The sequence below is a fragment of the Myripristis murdjan genome, chromosome 12 (assembly GCF_902150065.1).
Source record: "Myripristis murdjan chromosome 12, fMyrMur1.1, whole genome shotgun sequence".
Lineage (NCBI taxonomy): Eukaryota > Metazoa > Chordata > Actinopteri > Holocentriformes > Holocentridae > Myripristis > Myripristis murdjan.
In genome coordinates, this window is record NC_043991.1 from 5,154,335 (window position 1) to 5,168,935 (window position 14,601).

At 43.1% G+C, this 14,601-nt stretch overlaps 1 protein-coding gene across 1 annotated transcript in view; it reads right to left on the minus strand.

Annotated features, from left to right (window-relative positions):
• Positions 1 to 14,601, minus strand: part of bcr (BCR activator of RhoGEF and GTPase) — a 164,356-nt gene that overhangs the window by 72,464 nt on the left and 77,291 nt on the right. Inside the window, exon 2 of the mRNA XM_030065922.1 lies at positions 2,712 to 2,896. Within this exon, the coding sequence (XP_029921782.1) occupies positions 2,712 to 2,896 (185 nt within the window). The remainder of the gene's footprint in view (positions 1 to 2,711; positions 2,897 to 14,601) is intronic.

Genomic DNA, 14,601 nt, shown 5'->3' on the forward strand with positions numbered 1-14,601 from the left:
TCTCTCTCTCTCTCTCAAACACACACACACACACAGATAGAGCGAGAGAGAGAGCGAGAGATTTACAGAATCAGGTTTGCTCAGGGATTCTGCCTCTAAACATGACAGTTTACTCAGCAAATTCCCCTCAATCTCCTGTACACCAAATCCGTCATGCTGCACTGTGAAAGCACAAGTGTGTGTGTGTGTGTGTGTTTGTGTCTCCAGGCCCGGATGTGTATCCCCATGTGGATATGTGTGTGTGTGCATACATGCATGTGTGTTAATTGAAATCCGTGGATCCAGGCCCACAGGTCAAAGGTTGGCTGCAGCCCAAGCCAGGGGACCCATCACTTATTGGCAAACCCGAGCCATCAATCAGACTGACAGGCGTCCTCGAGAGTGAAGGGGCGGAGTCGCTGATGTTGCGATATGGCCACTGATGTGATTACTCCCTCGCAGAATGATGATATTAGCCTGTTACGGCGTCGCATGATACGCTGGGTTTTAATCCAACAGATGGCGAAAGCGTGTTCGTGTCTGCTGCGGGTTTCGTAGAAAGCCGAGACGCATGAAATAACGCGCGACTGGTGACGAGCTCACCTGTGATGGATGAGACACGTCGAGCATGTGAAGGCTATCGCTCCTGTCGGCTGCAAGCTTCTGCAAGCTGACTGCAGTCGTGGGGGGGGGGGATGGGTAAAATACGGTGCATGAATGTCTGCACCCCCCTCCATGGTAACCTTTGAAGAACCGCAGACGCCATAGATCTCTGGCTTTCTCCCCCGCAGACGAGGACAAGCGAAGGAGGCAGGGTAAGAGGATGAGGAAGCGATGAAGGGGTGATGGAGGTGATAGGAGGAATAAAATAAATAAATAAATAAATAAAATAAAACACTCTTAAGGGGATGAGTTTCCTCAATGGATGACTGCCTCTGGGGGTCATGAAGCATTGTGATGGTGCCCTCTGTCAATCCTCTCAAATAGCAGATTTGAGTTCTCATCAATCGACAGGTTTTAACGGTGCAGGGATTTCTCTAAGAATAGATTAGCCCACTTCCTGCACGGTATCGGGGTCAATATATAAGCATCAGCACCTATTGACATTGCATTGATTCTACTCTCATTGGTTGTGTGCGAGAACGGTATATTTGCTATATAGTATGATGCTTTGGATCTCACATGGGGATTAGAAAATAATCCTTGTTATTGGCTAGTTCATGAGAGGGATGCAGTGTTGGTGCGGATCCAGGCGCAAATCTTCGATCCATGTACCGACACGCCGTAGACGAGCACACACATCGCCAGCTGTAGTGTTTCTATAACATTTCTGTACTTAACCTTCCACTACTGCCTCCACAGCAGTCTGCTGGCCTGGCTGTGAACACAGAGGGTTTCCCAGTGCCTTCCCAGATGCACTGTGCTGATGACTGTATAGCGCCACAGTGGCACGTGCGGGTACTGCAGCCAAATTAGAAAATTCCATTGTGGTGGTCATTACTGTTGCCCCTTTTCCACCAAAGAGAACCTGGTGCTAGTTCGGTGCTGGTGCTAGAGCCGGTGCTTAACTGGTTCCAACAAAGAACTGGTTTGCTTTTCCATCGGCCAACAGCCAAGTGGAGCCAAGTCAGAGCCACGTCATGACGTCAGCGTGAAACGTGATCAAATAAATGGTAAATGGACTGCATTTCTATAGCGCTTTTCTAGTCTACTGACCACTCAAAGCGCTTTAGAATGTTTTGCCTCACATTCACCCATTCACACACACATTCACACACTGATGTCAGAGGCTGCCATGCAAGGAGCCTAGCTGTCCATCAGGAGTGGTGAGGGGTTCAGTATCTTGCTCAAGGACACTTCGACACACTCTGGAGGAGCTGGGGATCGAACCGGGAACCCTCCGGTTACCGGATGACCGCTTTACCTCCTCAGCCATGCCACGCCGCGCCATGCCGTCACGTGGACGACAAATGGACGACTCATCGTAGCGATGCAAATGCTTCACGTGTCTTTACAAGCCTACATTGCGATCCAGAGGTGAAAAACGCAATTATCGCTGCCTACCCGTCATATTCGTGGTCGGAACGAACGACAACTACGTTTAGCTATATGTTTATAGCGTTCGCTGTTCCCGTTTGGGTCTGTAACCCCGCCCACCAATGATGTGGTGGGTTGCGTCATCTGTTCGTTCTCTGGCCCCTGTTTAGCCCCTACTCGAAGTTGGTGCTTGCCTGGAACCAGTTTGGAACCAGTTTGGCCGGTGCTTGGCCGGTGGACAAACAAAGAACCGGTGCTAAGTCAGGCACTGGCTCCGAACCAGCCCTGGAACCTCTTTGGTGGAAAAGGGGTGTATGAGTCAACTCTTATCATTACTATGAGGTTTGATTAGCAGTTGATGATCCATTGCTTGAAATTTTCAAAACATTAAAGGAGTTGCCATAGCAATTTGCCTCGACATCCCAACATATGAAACCTGGTCCTCCACGTCTTTCTGCACTTATGGAAGAACTAACCAAAACTGCAACCCTTTGCTGGTGAGCCATTGTTAATGTTGTCGTTGCTGCTAATGTCTTTTGAACCATCTGACTTTGCATATGGGTGACTTTCCTTTGTTGTTGAGTCTTCAAACTCACAACATTGCCTCATCCTCAGGGATTTATGAATGAAAGTCCAGTCTCTACCCTCCTGAACTGATACTAGAGGACTAGAGGACTGTGCGATGTCATACTGACCGACTTGGAGGACTCCAGCGACCCGGAGGAGAGGGTGTCCCGGCTGCTGCGGCTCTTGGAGCTGAGGTGCGGCGAGGAGGACGGTGAGTCATCGATGTAGGGCAGGATGTCGTGGTGCCTCCGCTGCTCCTCCGCTCGGTCCGCGTCGTAACCGTACGTGGGCGGCGTCCCGGTGAAATGGCCATCTGCAAACGGAAAGGACACATGTCACTTATCCTGCTTTTATACTTTTTAATCAAACATTCAACGGCATTTCTGCTTTTTTGAGAGTGAGGGTGAAGGTGGGCTGGTCGAGACAAGACAAGACAAGACAAGAGTGTATTCAGGGTTTGGAGAGAGAAAAAATACCGAGGTTCAAAAGTTGTCTAAAGGGAAATGTGCAAATTGTATTCAGTTAAATGATTTATGAATCTAAAACATCTATGCGCCTGTATCTTAAATGGTGCCTGAGAGCTTGAAATCATGCATACAAGAGAAAGAGGGCAGGGAATACAGGCATTAAGTGACTCCACATTGACTCTTTTTATACTAATTCTGCAAAAATAATTTGTGTGAGCTCTAATGTAACCAGCACAATACTTGCAAACCCATTAATGATAACCTCTCTTTTACTTATTAGTGCTTATATTTGCTGTTTGGATTACAAAGTGTCACACAAAACTGTCATATAAACGTCTGCACCGGGTAAGAAAAGTACATGAACAAAAACGATTAGGGGAGATTACTTTCAGTCTGAAGAATGTTTTGAGCAGATCTGGAAACTCAAAGCGTTTCTCCCCTCGTCTTTGTAGACGCCCACACACTGAAACATAAAACTGGGATGTGAGTGGAAGCGCTTTGGAAGGCCAACCGGATCGAGGTTTGAATCATTTCAACTGACTGCACTGCAAAAACGCAAAATCTTACCAAGATTATTTGTCTTATTTCAAGTCAAAATATCTCATTACACTTAAAATAAGACATGATCACCTCAGAAGTAACTTGTTTTTAGACAATTTTTTAGAAAATTTGCTTGTTTCATTGGCAAAATTTGCCAGTGGAAAAAGTGAAAATTCACTTGAAATAAGTGAAAATGAGCTAGAAACAAGAAACAAATTTTGCCAATGAAACAAGCAAATTTTCATTTGAAACAAGAGACAATTGTCTAAAAACAAGTTACTTCTGAGGTGATCATGTCTTATTTTAAGTGTAATGAGATATTTTGACTAGAAATAAGACATTTTTGACTTGAAATGAGACAAATAATCTTGGTAAGATTTTGCGTTTTTGCAGTGTGCGAGCTTTCACAGAGAGGTGGGAGAGTCAACAGAAGGCCACTGAACTGGACGCATTGGAACCTGCACCGACTCGTTTTACGAAGTCACGCTTAAGGTTGGGCGACTCATGTTCATGCTGCAGGTCAGTCAAGGGTCAACATGTGTGCCGCTCGTGTTTTGGTGTGTAAAGTCTGTTGTGTGGCGAGCGCAGCCTCGTGGGGGGGAGGAAACAGTCAGCGGTTCGGGGAAGCGGCTGTGGAACAGCTGAGGGGAAGACGTGCTGTTTTCTTAAATGTCAGAGAAGACCTTCCGGTCATCTCCTCCCACTCCTGCCTTCAGCGGAGCCACGGCGCTGGCTGAGCTTCATCTCTGCTGAGTCAGACTAATAAGATGCCATGCTGCTTTTCAGACACACACACACACACACACACACAGAATAATCTCCAGTTCCCACCAAACAATCAGCATTCTGTCTGTATCTTTGTGAGCCAGTTTTCTCCCACACCAGTGCTGTCAGCCCTCTCTTCTCTCTCTCTCTCTCTCTCTCTCTCTCTGTCACACACACACACACTTAATCAAACACACATAGAGACTTTCCTTGACACAAACACACACACACATGCGACAAAAGCATACAAGCATTAACTCAATTACATGAAACAAGACAAAGAATGTAATTTATATTTCACATCTCCTCGGCATTCAGCGCACGGCGAGGAGCGCGCTGTGTGTGTCACAGGTCGCATCGCGCTGTCACACTCAGGAGACGGGCCGCAGGGAGAGAGAGAGAGAGAGAGAGAGAGAGAGAGAGAGAGAGAGAGAGAGAGAGAGAGAGGGCCTGTCTGACCTTCAGCCCACCCACTGCCCGCCCGGCTGCATGTGGGTGGCTGCTGCCCGCCGTGCCCGCTGCCCTGTGGGGGCATAATGCCAGCACAACCAACACAGAGGCTCTGTGTGTGTGTGTGTGTGTGTGTGTGTGTGTGTGTGTGTGTGTGCGCGCAGTGGTGGTGCACAAAGTACACGACCCCACTACGTGATATTACTCAAGTAAAAGCTGCTCAGTCGTATTTCTGCTTGAGTTCAAGTGCTCGCTTTTAAAAAATACTAAAAAAAGTATCCTAAAGTACGTCTTGCTGTATTGTTTTCACGATGCGTTTACTGAACCTCGTAACTCTCTGAAGCCACCTAACGCAGGGCTGTCAGACTCACGTTAGTCAGTCACGCGGGTCAGATTAATTTATTGGTTTACAAATGAGATTAAGTGTACAGGTATTTATATTTTTCTTTTGAGGGATGACTGTTTGGAGGCCTTCAGTGCAGCCTAACATCCCCTTGAGCACGGAGCCATTTTAACCTCCTACCACCTGGATTTGGAAAAATACTATCACCAGAACACACTCAGGCTCTTTCTCTCTGTGTGTGTGTGTGTGTGTGTGTGTGTGTGTGTGTGTGTGTGTGTGCGCCTGCAGTGCCCACACAGCCCTGAGGCCAAGCATAATGAAGCACACACACATTCACAGATGACAACCCCCTCTTGCTTCAAAAGTTGGCGCAGTGGCGGCGCTCTAACCCAACCAACCGGGCCGCCACAATAAAACGCCGCCACGTTATTGAGTTTCTGCAAACCAACAAACACGATCAAATGTCGACATTCATATCAACATTTAACATGTCAGCCACTTTAGCTGCTTTCGTTTGCTCCTTACAGAATGTTAGATAACGTTTGCTGATGTTAGTTATCGAACGTTCAAGTTTATTCAAAGCCCAGAATTACTGTCTAGTTGTGATGTTACCAAGCCGCTCTGATGTCATGAACATGGACATGGAGACAAACATGAACATCGACCTCCTAACACAACGCTTTTTTCTATCACTTTATACTATTATTACTATTTATTATATGACTATTTATTTATAAAATGAGAGTCAATGGTTGCTTATGCTTTTATTGTCTTTTAATCTCTTTATCCTGCACTGCAAAAACTCAAAATCTTACCAAGATTATTTGTCTTATTTCAAGTCAAAATGTCTTATTCCTTGTTTTTAGACAATTGTCTCTCGTTTCAAGTTAAAAAAAATTTTGTTTCATTGGCAAAATTTGTTTCTTGTTTCTAGCTAATTTTCACTTGTTTCAAGTGAATTTTCACTTGAAACAAGTGAAAATTGTCTAAAAACAAGTTACTCCTGAGGTGATCATATCTTATTTTAAGTGTAATGAGATATTTTGACTAGAAATAAGACAAATAATCTTGGTAAGATTTTGCGTTTTTGCAGTGTGCACCTTTATTGGGGCTGTGTATCCGTCTACAAACCGCTGAAGGAGTTGAGCTGAAATTTCGTCGTACAGTTGCTGTTCAATAACAACAGACTCTGTGTTTTAGATAGATAGATAGATAGATAGATAGATAGATAGATAGATAGATATACTTTATTGATCCCAACCAGGGAAATTCTGGTGTTCCAGCAGCAACAGTAGAAACATATTATAAAGTTAAAGTTAAATACTAAGTTAAACAATAATTTTATTCCATTTTATGTCAAGAATCTCGAAAACATTTCAGTGTATTCTTGGTTTGCAGAAACGTAAAAATGCCGACATGTTTTCCTGGCGGCTGGGCTTCTCTGACCACACAGTTACCGAGACTTTCACCGAGTAATTGTTAAAAACTACAGATAAAATAAAAATACGGCCGGGTAAATAAAGAGATGACTGCAGCGAGTGTGTTGTGTGGAATGTGTGTGTGTGTGTGTGTGTGTCTGCAGTACGAGGGCACGGTGTTTACACACGAGCTACAGGGCAAATACTTTAAATTCTTCCCCGCAGAGGCTTACGATCACTCTGACCGTCTAACAGCTCCTTCTTTGTAAATAAACAAAAGATTTGCATAGAAATATAAATTTAGCCGGTCGCCTCCATCGCTTCGCTGTCTGTCCCGAGATAGAGAGATACTGGACAAATATTGGGCATTTTTATAACATTCTCTGTTATATTATATCTCTATATTATATCTCTTACATTCATAATATCCACATTGAACCCGATCCTATCTTAATTATACTGGGAACTTCAGAATCTACATTTTTATTAAGGAGAGTATCTTCTTTCCTGTGGTCTGATGACAGCTAAAAAAAAAATTAATTTTGACATTCTGGAAGAAGAGGGAGGTTCCCATTTTTAAGCTGTGGCTCAATGATTTCACCAGTATTCTTCACTTTGAAAAAAAAAAGAAGAAGAAGAAAAGTGAGTCATAGTTCAATAAAATCTGGCTGCCCCTTGTGTGTCACCTTGTTTTATTACCATCTTTATTGTTATTTTATTTTCCATTTCCATCTCTGTTGCTGTATTGTGTATTAAGCAGACGAGTGGGAGGTGGGGTGTGTTTAGAGTTAGACTTTGTGTGTGTGTGTTGGGTATTATTTGTTGTATTCTCTTGTTTGGTTTCATTTTTTTTTCTTAAATTGAAAAGTCGACCGCGTTCCTTAATCCCACATCTTGAAACTCTTCTTTAATAAAACTTACGTGACAAAAAATAGATGTATAAATTTATAGATGGATAAAAATTATTCCCAAATACAATATACCATTCATCTGCAGGTCTAAAGACACAGGTTCATACTGAATGTGTGTGAATCCTCAAATAATGTTGACATGACAAACTGGACGAGGAAGAGTTGTCTGTCCACTAATGAGCATCCACAATAAACAATAAGTGTGTGTGTGTGTGTGTGTGTGTGTGTGTGTGCAGGCTCTGCTCACATGATGTGTGTTTTCCAGTGGGGGAGGGACTGGACACTACTGGTCTGTTAATGGCTCATCACGGTGGCCTGCAGTCTCGTAGTAAACACACACACACACACACACACACTCAGCTTCATCAGTGTGTCCACATGTGACCTCACGGAGGCCCAGACGCCGCCTGTGGCTCCGCCTCCGGTCACTTTCTGTCTGTGTCTGTGTCCACCGCTCACACTCGCCCACACACACACACACACACACACACACACACTCACACACATCTACACTACATAACTGCATGCACATTTACACTCCACCATCTTTTCCTGTACTTTCAGAGTCTGGATGAACTGGATCCAAATGAAGGATAAAGAATACAGAATATACTCGTCTTTTCCTGTCGTTTTGATAATAATAAAGTTAAAAAATATGTATCAAAGACTGGATTTTGGATATTTTGCAGCTGAACAATAAACGACTCCACACAATCTGCACCGCCATCTGTGGTGTTCAACTCTGCCAACTCGTGTGCTACACAAAGTACTGCAGCCAACCGTGTCTTATGGGCAAACTCTTTAATGATAACTCGGATATTTAAATGATCTCAAGTGCATTTCATTGCAATGTTTTTCTACATATCGGCAAACATGTGCAATATGTTTCCTGATAATATTGCCTGGCCGATATGTCGTCTGTCTCTTTTTACTTTCGCTCTCTCCTCTTCTTTATCGCCTTTGGAAAAGATCATATCTGCTGACTGGCAGCACTCACAGCTTTCCTCCTCATCCTCTTCATCCTCCTCATCCTCACGCTGGTCACACATCAGCACCTTCTCCAGAGCAGCATAAACCACAAGAGAAACTATTGGAAAAATTTGTCTATGCATGAATATCTGTGCAAGGGCACGTACTGAAAACCGTGTCCAACAGTCTCCAAAAAAAAAAAAAAAAAAAAAAAGTCCATCTATTGATTTAATCCTGAAGCTATTGGCAAACTGCAATAAAAAAAAAACTGCTTAAAAAATAAAATAAAATAAAATAAAAAAATAATAATGTAAAATAAAATAAAATAAAAAATAAAAAATAATAATGTAAAATAAAATAAAATAATCATAATAATAATAATAATAATACATAAATAAATAAAAGGGAAAAAAAAGAGAAAATGAACATCCCTAAATGTTCACACTGAACATTTTTCCGGCAGCAGGTGGAAAACCACAGTCTCTCTGGGAACAGCAGGTGCCGCGTTACCATGGCAACACGTGGGTCTTTTCCAAAACACCGGCGCAGGGTATCCGGGTGTCACGTGACTCGGATCTGCTGATGCTCCCCTCCCGGATAATTGCACCCAGAACACGGATGCCTGGCGTTCAGAACAGTTTGGGAGTTGTTTGCGGCAGTTTGGCCACTCCGAGTGATAATGAAGGTTTTATTTGTGGGTCTCATTTAAGACCAAGTTTACTAATGTGTGGTGTTATTATCACCCAGAAACAACGTGATTAGCACAATGAATTGTTTTTATGTGTGTGACATCGCTGTGTGTGTGTGTGTGTGTGTATTTCAGTGTCAGTATTTCATTGAGTACACTGGCTGATATGAATATCAGTCTAAGTGCTCGGCTCAACCTGCAGTCATTCATGCTCACGAGTATTTTATAACGATTTTATAACGCTTTTAATAACAATTACAGATAAAAATGCACTACTTGTGTTTATTAATTTAACAAAAAAAAAAAGCTGATGATTGGTGGATAAATTGATAAGATTGAAAACAGGCCACAAAACAAAAAAAACGCTCCAACATAAGACAGCTTCAGAGTTGCTGTAAGGGTTATTTTTTCACTTTGACGGAGCCAGGCTAACGACTCCCATAGACTTCAACTCTTTATGCTAAGCTAACATGAAATGCTTCAACTTGAGTTTCTCCAAAGGAGGTTGGAACAGTTTTATAAGTCCATGTTTCTCTAACCTATGGTGAAGTAAATAATCCTTGAAGTGAAAACATGAACATCAGCAAAGTTAGAGTTTGGAGATTTTTACACAAAAATGGCAAGATGGCGTTTCATCTGCGTAGCCAAGCTCGGGCTTCTCCTCTGAGAAATGGGCTCTAAGCATTTCAACTCATAAAACTGGTACATTTGAGCATTTTCATATGTAAGGAGACATTTTTTCAAACTGCACCAACATGCAAAGTATCTACAGTTTATCACAACAGCGAAATTTCCTAAAATGTGCATGTGTGTGTATTCTGTAGCAGTTTTGTTCCCAATCCTTCTGATACGACTGAAGCTGCTTGTCCATCTTGACCATAAACGCACCATCGTGAAGATATCAGAGAAATCTCAGCGCTTTGCAATCAGTTATCTTCTTCCATCCCGTCTTAAAAGTGACCACAGCTTTCATCTTCTTCGGAAACGACGCCGTCCTCCAAAAGTGACAAGGAAAAATGATGATAAGGGAGTTTGTGGAGAGCTGGAGGATGAGTAGAAAACTAAATAATGTAATGTGTATGATTGTAATTGTAATGTATGTCATGATTCATTCGGTTAAACATGAAAATAACATTTTACATAAGGGTCATTCCATGTCATTTCAACAAATGGCCCACGCACTTGGGACTCAAAAAATTCTGAAAAATTCACCAGTTGTTCCTTATTTATCCAATAGGCACACTGTAAAATATTAGTTTGCTCGGATGGATACTTTTTGAGATAAGGCCAATTTAGTGAGGGGTATGTGTCGATTTTGGTGCAATTTTGGCACGTCCTTTTTTTCCCTCCATTTTCAGGTGTCAATATCTCAGGAACTACACCACATAGGAAACTGAAATTTGGTATGATAATACACCTCCACCTACTCTCGCAGAATATACAAAAACATCTGTCGTACATCATACCTGGTAGGCATGCCAGCCCCTCAAATATGGAAAAAAAATTACGTGGGTTTCGTGGTGGACCATGTTTGGGCCTTCAGAAAACAACTTTGTATTTGCCCCAGCTTCTTGATTTTTTCAGAGCTTTGAGATACATACATGGACTGTTCAAAGCAGTAATGGTTAGTCAGATATATGCATCGGTTTCTGGATGGCAGCTTCTCCAAATCCCCCCAAAAAAGTTTCATGTCACATGTTTTATCTAATTTGTATGTCATTTTAATTGTGTTGAAACTGGAAATGTAACTTTTTGCTGTCTCTTGGTCAGGACTCCCTTGAAAAAGAGGTTTTTAATCTCAATGGGATATTCCTGGTTAAATAAAGGTTAAATAAAAAAAAAAATAAATAAAAATTTTCATTGGCCCATAACTGCATGTGGGAACATCTTAAAAAATCTGATCTCTGTTTTAATTTAAAGTTCAAAGCTCTTACTCTTTCTTGGGATATAAAACAATTTTTCTTTATGCAAGTTCTTCATTTTATTTGAACTTGAACGTTACATTATCTGCACTGGAGTAGGAATAATTCTCTTCTCTCCCAGCTCCTCCGCTGCTCTTTCATCAGGGCTGTTATTTCTGACTTCTTCTTCAAATGGATGAAAGCCTCAGTTTAGAGAGAGAGAGAGAACCTGAGAGGCCGTGCAAAATACACTCGTTCACTCTCTCTCGCTCCCTCTTTCTGTCTTTGTCTCACTCACTCACCAGTTTATTCTTCTGAGTCTCTTATCTCTTACCTCTGTGATGAAGCTGAAGACAAACCTGCCTCTCATTTTGTCTCTTTCTCTGTGTCTGTCTCTCTGTGTCTTGATCTCTGGCTCAGGGATAAGGTCCTTTTTTTTATTTGGTTAAAAGACCACACCGGTGATTTTGAATGTTTGGCCCGTTTACTACAATTTCCCCACATTTTACACAGCAACAAATCCGTTTTGTAAATCATATGGGGGGCACTTAAGATTTCCCAACATATAATCAAATCCAATTTCATATTTGGATTTTTTTTGGGTGAAACAGACGCCTTATCATGTTCTGCTGCCGCGGACTATTTTCTCTGGCGGAGGGAGAGTGTTTCCCCCTGATTTCAAGTCATCGAAACGCGACAGTGCTGCTTCTTTCACAAAAACGAATGTGGAGGACTTTTTTACGGTCATTATTTAAACAACATGTCTTCATCTCACCAGTGTTCAGGCTCCTCTGAACGATTTAACACTTAACACAAACCAAAAATATTTTTTCTCATGAGAATCTGCTAAAAAAGTTGGAGGTGCTGCCCGTCTGAACTACCTTTTCCTAAAAGCAGTACATGCAGTAATCCTACATCTTTACACAAAGGAAGGCAAAAGGCGCAGGATGGTTTATTTTACCCGAAACAGCGATGAACAAAATATAGAATCAAGGGGGAAAGGGGGGATAAATAGACGAGTGTGTGTCTAAAGCATGTATTTTGCCTCAGACATGCTCACACACTCGAGGAATTAAAAGGCTTGTCTGAGTTTTAAGGGGAGATAAAGAAAGCTGTGGCTCACAGACAAAGGAAACAATTGTTGCCTAAAGCCCTGTAACACTCGGTGGTGTGGGAGAAAGAGAGGGAGAGGAGGAAAGGAGGGGGGTGAGAAAGAAAAAAAAAGGGTGAGAGGAGACGTAACTGACTTAAAGAGAGACAGAGAGAGAGAGAGAGAGAGAGAGAGAAGTGAGTGTACAAAAAGCTAATATAGGAGGAAGAAAATGATGAATGAAACTGAAGAGAGAGAAGACAGAGACAATGAAGCAAGCACAGAGAGAGAGAGAGAGAGAGAGAGAGAGAGAGAGAGAGAGAGACTCTCAAAGGAAGCATAAGATGTCCTGGATAGAGAGAAGCGGTTCTCCACCCCCCATCATGCCGTTCACCAGCAGGGCCGCCGTAAATCTGCCTCGGCTGCTGACGCGTTTATTGAACTCGGGGAGGCGGCCTGTCCTCCACCCCGGATCATCTTCCCACTGCCAATATAACTCTCTCTCTCTCTCTGTCTACACACACACACACACACACACACACACACACACACACACTTACCTTACTGCCCCACCCAGCCCCATCGGGCCCGGTGTTACGCTACAGCGCCCAGGGCCCTCGTTCCTAATCCAGCTACTTGGCCAGACAGGAGAGCGTAATCAGAGATGGAGTGGTGGTTTTTATTAGTTTCCGCCCCCCCCCTCCTCCCTCCTCCCCCCTCCTCCTCCTCCCCCCTTCCTCCTCCTCCCCCCTTCCTCCCCCCCTGACATCAGCCTCGTGTGCAGTGTGTCAGTCGGGCACAGTGGATTTGGAGAGGCCTCGGCTTATTCACACAGCCCGGTCTGGATCCCAGAGATAAATAAGACGTTGTGTGTGTGTGTGTGTGTGTGTGTGTGTGTGTGTGTGTGTGTGTGTAAACTTGCGTCTGCGTCCCTGTGATTTCCCGGCCCAGTAACGTCGCCGTTTTCATCACCTCGCCTCACATAATAGCGTCAAAAATGTGTGCGTGCGTGTGTGTTTGTGCACAGCTATGATGGGAACGAAACGAGTGAGAGTCGCCTTAAGGAGAAAGAGAGAGAGAGAGAGAGGGCGAGGGAGAGAGAGAGAGAGAGGGAGAGCACCCCTTTCCCCTGAGCACCCACATCCCCTAAATATCCAATTTAGAGGCAATTTAAGACAGAATTGAGGAGGGGGGGTGGGGGGACGACGCAGGCAGACGAGTGAAAATAGAAAGCTGTGGAAATTATAGTGAAGCCTCAGCTAAAGCATCGCTGGAGGGGCGGGGGGAAAGACGGGGGGGGGGGCTTGGAAGACGTGCCGTCAAATGAACTTGAACACGGCGTTTCCGTGGTAATCCTCCCGCGGCGGCACGGCCACTCGACAGCAGTTCATTTGATAAACGCCGTCGGTGTCTTGTCATTAAGAGCGGACGCGGTGCCGTAAACTGGAACCCCGGGAAGATCCGCCATTTCAGCGTGAAAATCCACGGCGGTGCGGCCCTTTCACTCACTCACAGACCGAAACCTCAGAGACAATCTGCGGTAAATTAGGAGGAAGATCTTTTGCTTTCACTCGACATCACAATCCTCATCTGCACTCACTTTGCATCGCTGTAATATAGAATTAATAAAACACTTTTTCAGTTCTTATCTCATTCTGATGCCTGGACTTTGGGTCTTGACCGATACCTCGTACTGATCTAACACCACAGCTCTTTTTCTTGATTATTATTATAGTTATTATTATTACTGTTGCTGCACTGCAAAAACTCAAAATCTTACCAAGTATATTTGTCTCATTTCAAGTCAAAGTGTCTTATTTCTAGTCAAAATATCTCATTACACTTAAAATAAGACACAATCACCTCAGAAGTAACTTGTTTTTACACAATTTTCACTTGTTTCAAATGAAAATCCACCTGAAACAAGTGAAAATTTGCTTGTTTCATTGGCAAAATTTGCCAGTGGAAACAAGTGAAAATTCACTTGAAACAAGTAAAAATTGTCTAAAAACAAGTTATTTCTTAGGCGATCATGTCTTATTTTAAGTGTAATGAGTCATTTTGACTACAAATAAGACATTTTGACTTGAAATAAGACAAATATTCTTGGTAAGATTTTGCGTTTTTGCAGTGTGTTCTTGGTATTATGTGCGAGGTTACATGAGGCTGCAGTAAACCACACAAAACGTCTCATTAAGAGAGCATAAATACACCAAAATGCATTTAAATGTACTCCAAAGCAAGTCATGTGATCTGTCTGTTAGGCAGGCTTCACATCCACACAGTGCAGGGGTGCAAATCGCTATGGTAACTTCTGTAATGTTTTGAAAAACTCGATCCAATCAAGCGCACAGCGATGCATCATCAGCTCGTCGTCGTGATGAGCACCACAAATGGATTTTCTAATTTGACTGCAGTACCGGCGCACACCACTGTGGCGCTGCACTGTCATCAGCACAGTGCATCCAGAAGGCAC